The sequence below is a fragment of the Apodemus sylvaticus genome, chromosome 5 (genome assembly GCF_947179515.1).
Source record: "Apodemus sylvaticus chromosome 5, mApoSyl1.1, whole genome shotgun sequence".
Classification (NCBI taxonomy): domain Eukaryota; kingdom Metazoa; phylum Chordata; class Mammalia; order Rodentia; family Muridae; genus Apodemus; species Apodemus sylvaticus.
The window spans coordinates 152,179,582-152,192,432 of record NC_067476.1 but is presented as its reverse complement, the minus strand read 5'-3'; the positions used below and the strand labels follow the sequence as shown (position 1 = coordinate 152,192,432).

Below are 12,851 nucleotides of genomic sequence, written 5' to 3'. Positions count from 1 at the left end.
CTGCGTTCTCAGGGGCGTCTGGCCACATTTCGGTTCAGCGGTCCTCAGCCTACTCTGCGCATACCCTGTTTGATTTACCCAGCTGCAGTGAGTTTGTCTCAGGTAGGGAAGAGAGGTCTGGTCACAGTCCTAGCTGGCTGTGGGTAAAGAAGGCCCACCCAGTGGCTCAAGGAGGCGCAGAGGGCCCTTGCTCTGACTGGTGCCCTATAACGCCTCTCCCACAGAAGACAAGTTCCCCAAGATTTCCTGTGTTTCCCTGTGGGCCAGCACTGAACAGAGTGCCTGGCACCCACCAACCATTTACCAGCACTTACCGAATATGTGGTCCCTCACATAGGAAGCCCTGGCCAGGTGCTTTTTGTTTGATATCTTAATTTGTTTGGGTGACCATAACAAAATAACATTAACCAGCTATCTTAAGGGACACATTTCTTCAAGTTCTACAACGTGAGAAGCCTAAGGGTATAAGACACCAGGAGACCAGTGCCCAGCAAGGCTTTTTCCATTGAGTCCTGGCATGGTGGAAAGGGTCGAGGTGTCTCTTTGAGGCCTCTTTTGTAAAAGTCTCTAATCCTCTGCATGAGATGCCACCAACCTCTGCTGTCTACCCACCTCTGCTCTCAAGCCTCCTCTCCCTGACTCTTCATATCAGAGTTTAGAGGTCGGCAGATGGTTGTGAAGGACACCACATCCAGGCTGTAGTTGTAACTAAACATGTGGGCAACAGGGTTCCCCCAAAGTGAAGCATGAGGTGGGGTAGGCGTGTGACGGATGTGTGAGTGGATGGATAACACGGATGGGTAGATGGCCGGATGGCCGGGTTAGTTTGGATAGGTGGTTAATGAAATGGGAAGATAGATGAGTGAGTTTGTGGGTAGATGGGTAGAGGAACTGTTTGGATGGGTGGGTAGGTTATAGATAGATATCAGTAGATGGTTGGAGATGGTGGGTGGTTGGGTGAGTCATTGGTGGATGATGGATTATGGATAAATGGAGGGAGGGAGAGAGGGAGAGAGAGAGAGAAACACAGAGAGAGAGAGAAACAGAGACAGAGAGGGAATATGTATGTGTGCATGTGCACGCACGTGATGGTTATGTGATGGTGGATGTATGGATAGTATAGATAGATGGTAGGTAAGTGGATGGCATGTAAGTGGATGGCATGGTGGTGGATGGGATATAGATGGATGGTAAGTGGATTAATGGATGTCAGTACATGGGTAGATGGATGGATGAGTGGGTGGATGAACAATTACCTTCTCCTACTCTGGTTTCAATTTTGGAGGTACCATCTGATAGAAATCCCTCTTGCTAGCCCAGAGGACTAGGTTTCTGTTCTTCCTGTTGGTCTTCCACAAGGTCCCCATTAACTGAAGAATTGATCTGCAAGGTCAACAGAGCTATTAATTTATTTCCAGATGAGGAACTATGACCAGCATAGAAAAGATAGAAAAGACTCACCCAAGTCGCCTGCCTACCAGCAAACACCCATGTGCTTCACCCTAGCCCAGAGCTCCTCCCTGCCCCAGGCTCTCCCCTTTGTGATGCCGTCCTTTGTAGGGGATACTGACTTAACTGTTGTCTTTCAGGGTCACTGGGAGCAAGAAATCTACCAAAAGGACCAAGTCCATCAACGGCTCCCTGTACATCTTCAGGGGTCGGATCAACACTGAGGTCATGGAGGTGGAAAACGTGGAGGACGGGACAGGTGGGCCCCACCCCTCTCCACTAAACCCCTCCCTGCCCGCCCTGGCGCTCTCGGCCATGTGTGTCTCATGTGTTGTTGACTGTAAACTTACCCAAAGCAAAGCACTGGAACTTAGCAAAGTACGGTCCTGGGGCTGAGACCTCAGCACAGTGCAACCCAGCCCTGCGCCCCTGCAGGTGACTTCTGTCCACGTTGGTTTTCCCCCCATTTTATTCTCTTACATGGACGGATGTTTTGCCCACCTTTATGTCTATGTGCGCCATGCATGTGTGTGCGGTGCCTGTGGAGGCCAGAGGAGGGCATTGGATCCCCTGGAACCGGAGCTACAGATGGTTGTGAGCTGCCATGTGGGTGCTGGGAATTGAACCCCAGTCCTTTGGAAGGGCAGCCAGTGCTCTTAACTGCTAAGCCACCTCTCTAGCCCTACTCTGTCTGCGGTAATACGGCCCCTCCCCCCCTGCTTAACTATTAAATATTAAATATTTTTACAGTGTTTGCTATGGTGGTGCAAACCTTTAATCCTCAGCACATGAGGTAGAAGCAGGTTGGTTTCTGTGAGTTTGAGACCAGTCTGGTTTACACAGTGAGTTCTAGGACAGCCAGGGCCATATATAACGAGACACTGACTAAAATCAGTCGTTATCCCCTTAGCTTCCCTTACCAGATAATTTTCTTTAAAATTCTCTGGGTTTTAAACATATGTATTTGAAATGGTTTTAGATGGATGTGCTATATGAACATCCTTTTTTATGCATATAGTTATACGGTCTCATGTCTTGTACCTGGCTCTTGCGCTCAGGGTACTGGCTCTGGGATGCATCGGCCTCAGGTTCAGGGCGTGGCAGGATCCCATATTCCTAGGTACTGTTTGCTTTCAGAGAGGGCTACTTTCCTGAGCTCTGGGCATGCATCTCCTTTGCCACTGTGCTTGTGCCTGTATAAGAGGTCAGGACACCTGTGTCACTGTGCTGTTGGAAGGGGTCTGGGCAGGTCTTCTTTGCCTGTGAGAGAGAAGGCAGGAGGGAGCACTTGTTGGTGGAAGGCAGGAGGGAGCACTTGTTGGGGAAAGACAGGAGGGAGCACTTGTTGGGAGAAGGCAAGAGGGAGCACTTGTTGGGGAAAGGCAAGAGGGAGCACTTGTTGGGGAAAGGCAGGAGGGAGCACTTGTTGGGGGAAGGCAGGAGGGAGCACTTGTTGGGGAAAGGTAGGAGGGAGCACTTGTTGGGGGAAGGGAGGAGGGAGCACTTGTTGGGAAGGCAGGAGGAAGCATTTGTTGGGGGAAGGCAGGAGGGAGCACTTGTTTAGCTCCCCAAGCCTGGTCATGTAGGCAGCCATCATTCTGTGGGTTGTTGAGCATTGCAAGCCTGTCTGTGAACTGATCGCCGTTTGCCTCCTGCCCCTACCAGCCGATTACCACAGCAATGGCTACACTGTCACCAACGGCTGGAAGATCCACAACACAGCCAAAAACAAGTGGTTCGTGTGCATGGCCAAGACGGCAGAGGAGAAACAGAAGTGGCTGGACGCCCTGATCCGAGAGCGGGAGCAGCGAGAGAGTGGGTGCCTACACCGGGCCTGGGCTGCCGCGGAGGGTGGGGGGGGAGGACTGCGGAGGGTGGGGGTGGGAGGACTGTGTATGTCGGGGACTAGGTCCCTTGCAGAAGAGGGTTTTGTTGGGTGGGGACCTCTGTGACTATGTTGAGATCTGGTGTTAGCAGGCCTCAGGTCACCCTGAGCATCTGGAAACAGCTTGTCCTTCCCCCACCCCACCCCACCCACCCCACCCTACCCTGGCTGCTCAGGTGCTTGCCGGAGCTTTTGTTTCCTGTCCCTGAATGGGAATCTGGGACGGTCCTTGGGGTGCCCATTTGGGCATAGCAGAGAGCCCCTTAGGACATGGTTACCAAGGTGGTTCATGGGAAGACAGTGCAGGGGTTGAGGTGGGAGACCAGGGTTGGATGGCCTGTGAGCTGCGTCTGTGCCTTGAGCTACTGTACAGAGCCCCCCAGGCTGGGCACTTGAGGGCCTGGGTGTCCTTGGGACAAGTTACTTCAGTGACCTGAGCCGAGGTAGACTTGCTGTAGATACTGTGACTTCTGCCCCCCAAGGCTGTATGTAGGGCCATCCTTGCAGACTCAATGTGCTGCTACCCCACAGTCACGCCCCTAGTTTGACACAGGAGCAAACTTTGCCTCAGGTTCCCCCATGTACATCTGGCAGGCCTGAAATCCTGGCTGGCCTATGTGTCACAGACGCCTCACATCTGCCATGGTTCTATCGCCCTCTGGGCCTGTGTCGCAGGCTGTCCACCAACCAGTGCTGAGGCACACCCTCGGAGCCACCCCTGAACCCCTCAATGCTGCTCTGTGTTCAGGAAGTCACGGTCCAGGCCACCTGCCTCTCTCCCTGATCCACACTTCCCAAGTCACGGTCCCCAGCTCTGCCTCTGCCTGTTTTCTAGAAAAAGTGGGTCCTTTAGGTAGTAAATATAAGCCAGAATGTATTAGAATGCTAGGAGGCCAGATAGGATCCTAACTTTGGCCTTTCGATGGGCAAGGGCTGAACCTCTGAAACTGCTCAGGGCTGGGGTGGGGTCAGTCCTGGGGGAGGGGCAGGGAGTTGTCCGGACTGGGTGGGACCAAGCTGAACTTTTGTGGTTAGAATCTGGAGCTGTGGTTAGCACAGGGCCTGTGTCATTAAGAGGTGTGTGTGGTCCGAGGAGGCCTTGTCCTTAGAAGTGAGTGCTGTCTAAAGTTCAGCCTCAGGGCTAGGCACCCAGGGCTGGGCTCACACTGTGGTCTGTGGTCGGAGTTTCAGATCAGAATCTGGAGCAGAACATCTTGGGGCAAAATTTTGGTCCCATGTCTTGGATCCAGACAGCATACTTGTTTGTAACATGGGAGTGATTGTGTCTCTTTTCTCAGGAGCATGGGATCTGTGTCGGGGCTGTGAAGCACTCATTTGCTGTTAATTGTCTAGATGGGGCGGGGTTCAGGAAGAGCATGAGTCAGGGTGGGGACCAGCTCATGGCATGGGGGCAGAGCTATGTGTGTGCCCTGTGGATAGGACACGGCTTCGGAGTTCAGCTCTGAATTAAGGTACCACCGGTCTGTGGGTCCCCACTCAGTCTTTCTAAGCAGTCCCTGACAGGTGTGTGTGGCATTGAGGAAGTGCTTCGTGACTATGGTAGGGTGACAGCAGGGGGGGGGCATGAATGCTAGACCCCCCCCCCCCCACTGCCTCCTGTGCCCCCACGGCAATCATGTCTCCACGCAGGCCTGAAGCTGGGGATGGAGCGTGACGCGTATGTCATGATCGCAGAGAAGGGGGAGAAGCTGTATCACATGATGATGAGCAGGAAGGTGAACTTGATCAAGGATCGCCGGCGGAAGCTGAGCACCGTCCCCAAGTGCTTCCTCGGCAAGTGAGTGGCTTCTACGTCCTGGTCCCTGCTGGCCATCTTCCCATCCTGCCCTGCGCCTGCTTTGCCCTGCCCTGCCCCACTCCCTCCTTCTCTTGCTTGGGACCTCCTTACACAGCCTCCTCATGCCTCTCAGGTCTGGGGATCAGGCTCAGCTGAGGGTCGGGGCTGGCAGGGTTCTGCTATAGATCTGCCTGCTGCATTTGCTCCTGACCCACTGTGTCATCTGATTCCCGAAATAAAGTACATAGTAGAAGCTGAGATCGTCCTGACTCAGTGGGCTGGCCACGCCCTGCCCGTGTCTGTTCTGCTCTGCCATGGCCAAGGCAGAGGTGGCTGGGGCTATGTTTAGAAGAAGGTAAGGGAGATGAGATAGGGTCTGAGGCAGGCTGGAGCTCTGTGGCCAGACACTAAGGAGGAAGCTGAGAATAATGTCCGATTGTCCTGGGAGGAGAGGCAAGATTGGTGACCCGTGTAGGGGACAGGTCAGCAGACTGCCCTGCGGAGCACCATGTACACCGAAGAGTCTGAGCCAATAGTGTTGGGGAAGGGACAAGCTGAGGCCTCTGTGGCCTGTGGCCAGCAAAGTGGGGGTCCCTGGGTAGGGAGCAGTTCTCAGAAGCAAGATGACGTGATGGAACCTGTGGAGGGCAGGGGCCAGCATGTCAGGGACTTGAGTTTAGATATATGGAGATAGAAAGCCCTGCTGGGTGTCCGTGTTGCTCATTGAAACCTTTGGAGTTAGGAGATAGCCCAGGCTAGGCCTTGAGGCCTGGCGTTAAACAAGCCAGGGCTGGGTGTTGGGGGAACCAGCATTTTTGGACTCTTTCATCCATTGTCCTTGGGGGCCCTGACAGTCCTGGCTCTGCCTCTCCGGGGCTCTGTGAAAAGGAGAAAGCTGGGCCCAGGAGCCTCGTGGGAGCTGGAGCAGTTGGGAAGGCCCCGGATGTTTCCCTTGTTAATCCTGATTCCACTGTGAAGGCTCCTTTTCTCTCGCAGTGGCCCACCCCACTTTTGCCTAGGGGGATATCGGAGAGCCTTCCTGCCAGCCCTGCTGCCGGATGGGATAACCTGTCTGTGATGAAGGCTTCTGAGGCCTAACTCCTCAGGAAGGATTAGAGGAGATTTCTCTTGCTGCCCATTTGAACCCCAGCCAGCAGCCCAGCTCATGTAACCATGGGGCCCAGAGGAGCCGACTCCCCACTAAGAGGAAGCTTCTTCTTCCCTCTGCTTCCCTCTGCACCTGCCCCGGCTTCCACACCCCTTCCCAGCCAGTGTGCAGCTCCAGGGGCCCCTGGTCCCCTCTGGAAGGAGAATGAATAGGTAGCTGCCCCACAGGTCCTTTAATCTGATCTACGGCATTCACATTTGACTGTGGCTGTTAATCTCACACAACACCATGAAGCAGGCCACTGCTGGTGTCCCCATTTTAAGGGTAAAGGCAGTGGCACAGAGAAGGGAAAGCAGCCACACTGTTGCAGTGAGGTGGGATTCGAACTCAGGACAGGGTGACTCCAGAGCTGGCGTTCTTGCTCACCACCTCAGTCTTGGTTCATTTTAATCTCTCTTCAGCATCTTCAGTTTTCCTCAGTCATTGCTTTCTCCTCCTCTGTCAGCTACTGGATGGTGACAGCCTGGGCTTTGAGTCGCACTGTGGACTGGGCCTTACTCCCCGTACCTTCTTGCTGGATGACTTTGGGCACTGGGTTAATGTCTCTGGGTCTCAATGAATGATGATAAAGGAAGGAGAAAGGCTGGAGGATGCAGTGGGCATGCAGTGGGAGCACAGTGGGGATGCAGTGGGAACACAGTGGGGATGCAGTGAGGATGCAGTGGGAACACAGTGGGGATGCAGTGAGGATGTAGTGGGAGCACAGTGGGGATGCAGTGGGGAAGCAGTGAGGATGCAGTGGGAGCACAGTGGGGATGCAGTGGGAGCACAGTGGGGATGCAGTGGGAACACAGTGGGGATGCAGTGGGAGCACAGTGGGGATGCAGTGGGAGCACAGTGGGGATGAAGTGGGGAAGCAGTGAGGATGCAGTGGGAACACAGTGGGGATGCAGTGGGAGCACAGTGGGGATGCAGTGGGAACACAGTGGGGATGCAGTGGGAACACAGTGGGGATGCAGTGGGAACACAGTGGGGATGCAGTGGCACATAGTACCATGCTGTCCAGAGCACTGAGAACACATGCTGAGGCCTCCATACATGTCATCATGTTATAGGGACAGGTGTGAAGAAGTGGCCAGTTTGTGCCTCACTCAGAAATGAATAGACTTCACATTTCAATGGTAAAATCTGTGTACTGTGAGAGAACATACTCTGTGTGTGTGTGTGTGTGTGTGTGTGTGCGTGCACCTGCCTTCCAGCAGCCTCAGATTAGCTAGACAGAAATTCCTTCCTTCCTTCCTTCCTTCCTTCCTTCCTTCCTTCCTTCCTTCCTTCCTTCCTTCCTTCCTTCCTTCCTTCCTTCCCTCCCTCCCTCCCTCCCTCCCTCCCTCCCTCCCTTCCTCCCTTCCTCCCTCCCTCTCTTCCTCTCTCCCTCCCTCCCTGTTGCCAGCCACCAGCAGGGAACTGAACAGACAGACTTCCTGCCCACAGGGAGATGACTCTTCCTCCGGGCATTGGTCAGTAGACAAGTGCACATATTAATAAAGGACGCCGCTGGGCCTGTGAGCCCCACCAGGCAGTTGTGCCTAGATAAAGGGGAGAGCTGTGGAGCTGCCTCGGCCAGGGCGGGTAAGATAGGCCTCCTATCAGAGGTTACATTTCAACCAAGATCTGAGTGACAAGCAAGTATCGGCCACAAGAAGTCCAGAGGAACAGCACTCCTGGGCATGGCGCGGCAGATGCAAGAGTCTGGTGGCTTCCGTGAGCCATGACACTGAGTGGCAGGAGTCCTCAGTTGGCAGCTGTTGGCACGAGGCCCAGGAGTCAGCTGGACTGCATCTGGCGGCACTGTGTCAGGGGTCGGGTTTAGTACAGGTGTTGAGGGAGGCTCAGTAGGGGACAAGGACGAATTGAGAGAGCTTGGGGCCACTCGGGACAAGGTGTGCCAGTAGGCAAGTTTGGGAAGGTTTCCTGGAAGGCAGAAGCATTTGCTGCTTCCCTTGATAGCAATTATTTAACATCCACACACTGGGGACTCTGAGGGAGAAGGCTTTGCTGCGGCAGCTGTGGGCACAGCTGGGTGAGGCGGCACACACCTGCACTCTTGGCACTCGTGAGGCTGAGGGGTGAGCTGTAAGTAATTGGCCAAGGTAGGCCCAGGCATCATAGCAAGATCCCGTCTCAAAAACTGACTGGTCAACCACCGACGATCCTTAAAGACTTGTCAGGGACTGGGAGATGATGGCTCAGTGGGTAAATAAATGCTTGCTCTGCAAGAAGCAGGATCTGGGCTCAGATCCCCAGCGCCCGTGTGAAAATCTGTAAGCCCAGTCAGTGCTGGGAAGGGGGTGGAGACAGGTTGCCGACCAGCCAGTGTAGCAGCAGTGGCAGCCTTGTGTCACAAAATAAGATGGGGATTAATAGAGGAAGACACCCCAGCATTCACCTTTGGCCTACACACACACACACACACACACACACAGGGCCTGACAGACATCACTAGGGACCTTGGCAGGGACTTGTGCATGGAACTGCCAGGTTGCATCTCAACCCCAGGCCCCAGGCAGGAAACAAGTGGAGAGATGTTCATTCTGGGGAGTGGTCCACGGAGCCTCCGATCAGGTGGCACTCATGAAAGAATGGCAGAGATGTGCCCACATGTCCTCTGTGCCCAGCCTTGGCCTCTTCCTGCAGCAGGCTGAACAGTGTCCATCCAGCAGGCCTGGCGGGAAACAGAAGTCGGCACAGCTTAGCCGTCAGTGGACTCTGCCATTTGATCCCACCCCACCTTGACCCCCAACCTGGCTCAGTGCCTCCCACTGCTGTGGGGACCCAGAGCTACGGTCAGATCCCAGCTCCCTCCCCCACCTGTCACTCAGAGCTGCTGTTCGTGCTCGTGTCCAGCCCGGGACACTCCCTGCTGGCCCTGGAAGCCTGAGGACAGTCTTTAACAACTGGGAGCTTCCCAGGAAGTAGCCCGTGCCCCTCTCTATCTCTTGAAGAGCTGGGCCCACTGGGTTGTGGTGGGCTCTTGGAGCAATGGCTTCCGCTTTGACTGGCGTGGTGCAGTCTCCACCTGGCCAGCATGCCCTGACCAGAGTTTGAGGTTCCCGAGTAAGAGATTAACTTTATCTGGTTTCCCTCCTGGGTTCCAGCTTAAAGTTTCACAGGATTAAAAAGTCCACCCACTAGTTCCAGATGTCCCTAAGCAAACCATTTGCCAGCCACGTCCCGTTGAGCGGTGGCCAGCTGTTTCTCGTTCCCTAGATGAGGACAGCTTTGCTTTAATTGGCCCAACAAGCTGAAGACAGACCCAGCTTGGTTTCCCAGAGGGTAGCAAGTCCCAGTGTGGACACAGTCGCCCCTCAGTTACTCTCCTGAGTCTGTATCCCGCCCCCTGCAGTCACTCTGGGGTACTTCCTGTTCCCTGCTGTGACCACAGGGCCTTGATCCCTACCAGAGGTGGCCCCGGATGGGACCACTGTGATCAGCCTTGCTCTGGTTCTCCAGCCTCGGAGAGTGGTCACACCAACATCTGTTTGCCTTCTGGGGTTGCTGGCAGTTTTTGCCTTGTCGCAAGAGCTGGGACTTGGAGAACAATGGAGCGGGGTGCAGAGGGGCTGGTGAGCGTGTGTGGGGTGGTTAGAGGGACACAACTTGGAATGTTCCAACCCAGGGTGCCAGAAATGTACCTGTTTCCCACATCCCTGGTGGGGGGGTCTCCTGGGCTTTCTGAATGACTCCTAATGCTGCTACCAACATAAGGCCAGGTCCTTCCTCTGCCAGCACTAAAAATAGCGTCCCCTGTTGTAACCGGAGGTGGCACAGCTGGTTCCCATAAAGGGGGCTGGGCACTGCTGCCCACGCTTCTGGGTGCTGCTTGCTCTAGGCTTGCCCTCTTCCGTTGGCTCCAGTGGGCTGAAATCTGGGCTGAGCCCAAGAGGCCCCAGGGGCTGGGACCTCAGAGGCCTGGGACCCTGAGCCAGAACAGCTACCTGTCTCATCTGTGCCCCCAACCTTCCTGCCGACACCAGGACATTCCTTCTTGCCCGGTCCTCGTTTGTTGTGTAGAGGACTCTTGAGTCTCTGTGTCAGGGAAAGGTCAATGAACAAGGTCAACACTATCAGCAAGGGCTCACGTGCTGGCTGGCTGTGTGCTCAGGGATGGGGGCTGATGCACATGCACACACACACACACACACACACACACACACGTACGCGCGCACTGTAAAGCCGTTGCTGCAGAGAGTGCTTGGTACTAAAAGGACGCAGAGTCGGGTGGGCAGGCTGTGTAGAGCCCTCCGTGGCGGTGGTGTGGATCGTTGCCCCTTGGAAGAGATGGCGTGGAAGGGGCCAGGAAAGGACATTTCTAGGAAGGGGGAGCAGCAGTTTCAAGGTCCAGAGGCATGACGGGGTCTAGGGTATTTTTTAAAAAGAAGGGAACAAGGGTGAGTGAGCCAAGGCCGGGAGGGTGGGGCACAGGAGAGAAGACTGTCTAGGAACGACGTTCTAGGCGTGCCGTTGGTAGCTGATGTTGGTACACATTTCTGGGCAGAGGTGTGAGACAGTGGAGACAGAGCTGCACTGCTCTCTGAGTAAGGCCAACGCCTGTTGGAGCACTGTGAGGATGGAGAGGATGTGATGGGAGCACTGTGAGGACGGAGAGGATGTGATGGGAGCATTGTGAGGGTGGAGAGGATGTGATGGGAGCACTGTGAGGATGGAGAGGATGTGATGGGAGCACTGTGAGGATGGAGAGGGTGTGATGGGAGCACTGTGAGGATGGAGAGGGTGTGATGGGAGCAGTGTGAAGGTGGAGAGGGTGTGATGGGAGCAGTGTGAAGGTGGAGAGGGTGTGATGGGAGCAGTGTGAAGGTGGAGAGGGTGTGATGGGAGCAGTGTGAAGGTGGAGAGGGTGTGATGGGAGCAGTGTGAAGGTGGAGAGGATTGTGAGGGCAGAGAGGATGTCATGGGAGCACTGTGAGGACGGAGAGGATGTGATGGGAGCACTGTGAGGATGGAGAGGATGTGATGGGAGCACTGTGAGGATGGAGAGGATGTGATGGGAGCACTGTGAGGATGGAGAGGGTGTGATGGGAGCACTGTGAGGATGGAGAGGGTGTGATGGGAGCACTGTGAGGATGGAGAGGGTGTGATGGGAGCAGTGTGAAGGTGGAGAGGGTGTGATGGGAGCAGTGTGAAGGTGGAGAGGGTGTGATGGGAGCAGTGTGAAGGTGGAGAGGGTGTGATGGGAGCAGTGTGAAGGTGGAGAGGGTGTGATGGGAGCAGTGTGAAGGTGGAGAGGGTGTGATGGGAGCAGTGTGAAGGTGGAGAGGGTGTGATGGGAGCAGTGTGAAGGTGGAGAGGATTGTGAGGGCAGAGAGGATGTCATGGGAGCACTGTGAGGACGGAGAGGATGTGATGGGAGAACTAACTGTGAAGGTGGAGAGGATGTGATGGGAGCACTGTGAGGATAGAGGGTGTGATGGGAGCACTGTGAGGTCAGAGAGGGTGTGATGGGAGCATTGTGAACCGAGGGTGTGATGGGAGCATTGTGAGGACAGAGAGGATGTTGTGGGAGCACTGTGATGTCAGAGAGAGTGTGATGGGAGCACTGTGAACAGAAGGTGTGATGGGAGCACTGTGAGGACAGAGAGGGTATGATGGGAGCATTGTGAACCGAGGGTGTGATGGGAGCATTGTGAGGACAGAGAGGATGTTGTGGGAGCACTGTGAGGACAGAGAGGGTATGGTGGGAGCACTGTGAGAAGAGGATGTGATGGGAGCACTGTGAGGTCAGAGAGGGTGTGATGGGAGCATTGTGAACAGATGGTGTGATGGGATCACTGTGAGGAAAGAGAGGATGTTGTGGGAGCACTGTGATGTCAGAGAGGGTGTGATGGAGCACTGTGAACAGAAGGTGTGATGGGAGCATTGTGAGGACAGAGAGGGTGTGATGGGAGCACTGTGAGGACAGAGAGGGTGTGATGAGAGCACTGTGAGGACAGAGAGGGTATGGTGGGAGCACTGTGAGGACAGAGAGGGTGTGATGGGAGCACTGTGAGGACAGAGAGGGTGTGATGGGAGCACTGTGAGGATGGAGAGGGTATGGTGGGAGCACTTTGAGGACAAACAGACAAGGTGTGATGGAGCACTCTGAGAATGAAAAGGATGTGATTTGAAATACCTGAGCCTTCCTGACTTTCCAGTCAGCTTTCTGAGCTTGGTATGGCCTCCTCCTTATATTGTGAATTCCATTTATACTGCCAGCATACGCGTATACATACATACATACATACATACATACATACATACATATAAACAGACATGCGCACTTAGTATCCACGCATTTAGCAACCCCCCAGCTATCCATGGTGTACCTCCACCATCTACCCAGCATCCCCACTTTAACCTCCGTATCTGCCCATCTCTCCAGTGTTGATCTCCATTATCCACCTGTCTGTTCTTAGTTACCTATGTCCCACATGACCTAGTATGTACCTAGTATGTACCTAGTATGTACCTATCGGCTTATCCCTCCATCCATAGGTCCCATCTACCATCTATTCTCTCTATCCATCATTCATATCCTACCTATTCTTCTGTCCACC

General features: G+C 54.5%; 1 protein-coding gene across 1 annotated transcript in view; it reads left to right on the top strand.

Annotated features, from left to right (window-relative positions):
• Positions 1–12,851, top strand: part of Prex1 (phosphatidylinositol-3,4,5-trisphosphate dependent Rac exchange factor 1) — a 152,722-nt gene that overhangs the window by 100,561 nt on the left and 39,310 nt on the right. Inside the window, exons 8-10 of the mRNA XM_052184324.1 lie at positions 1,590–1,708; positions 3,115–3,264; positions 4,985–5,132. Of these exons, the coding sequence (XP_052040284.1) occupies positions 1,590–1,708; positions 3,115–3,264; positions 4,985–5,132 (417 nt within the window). The remainder of the gene's footprint in view (positions 1–1,589; positions 1,709–3,114; positions 3,265–4,984; positions 5,133–12,851) is intronic.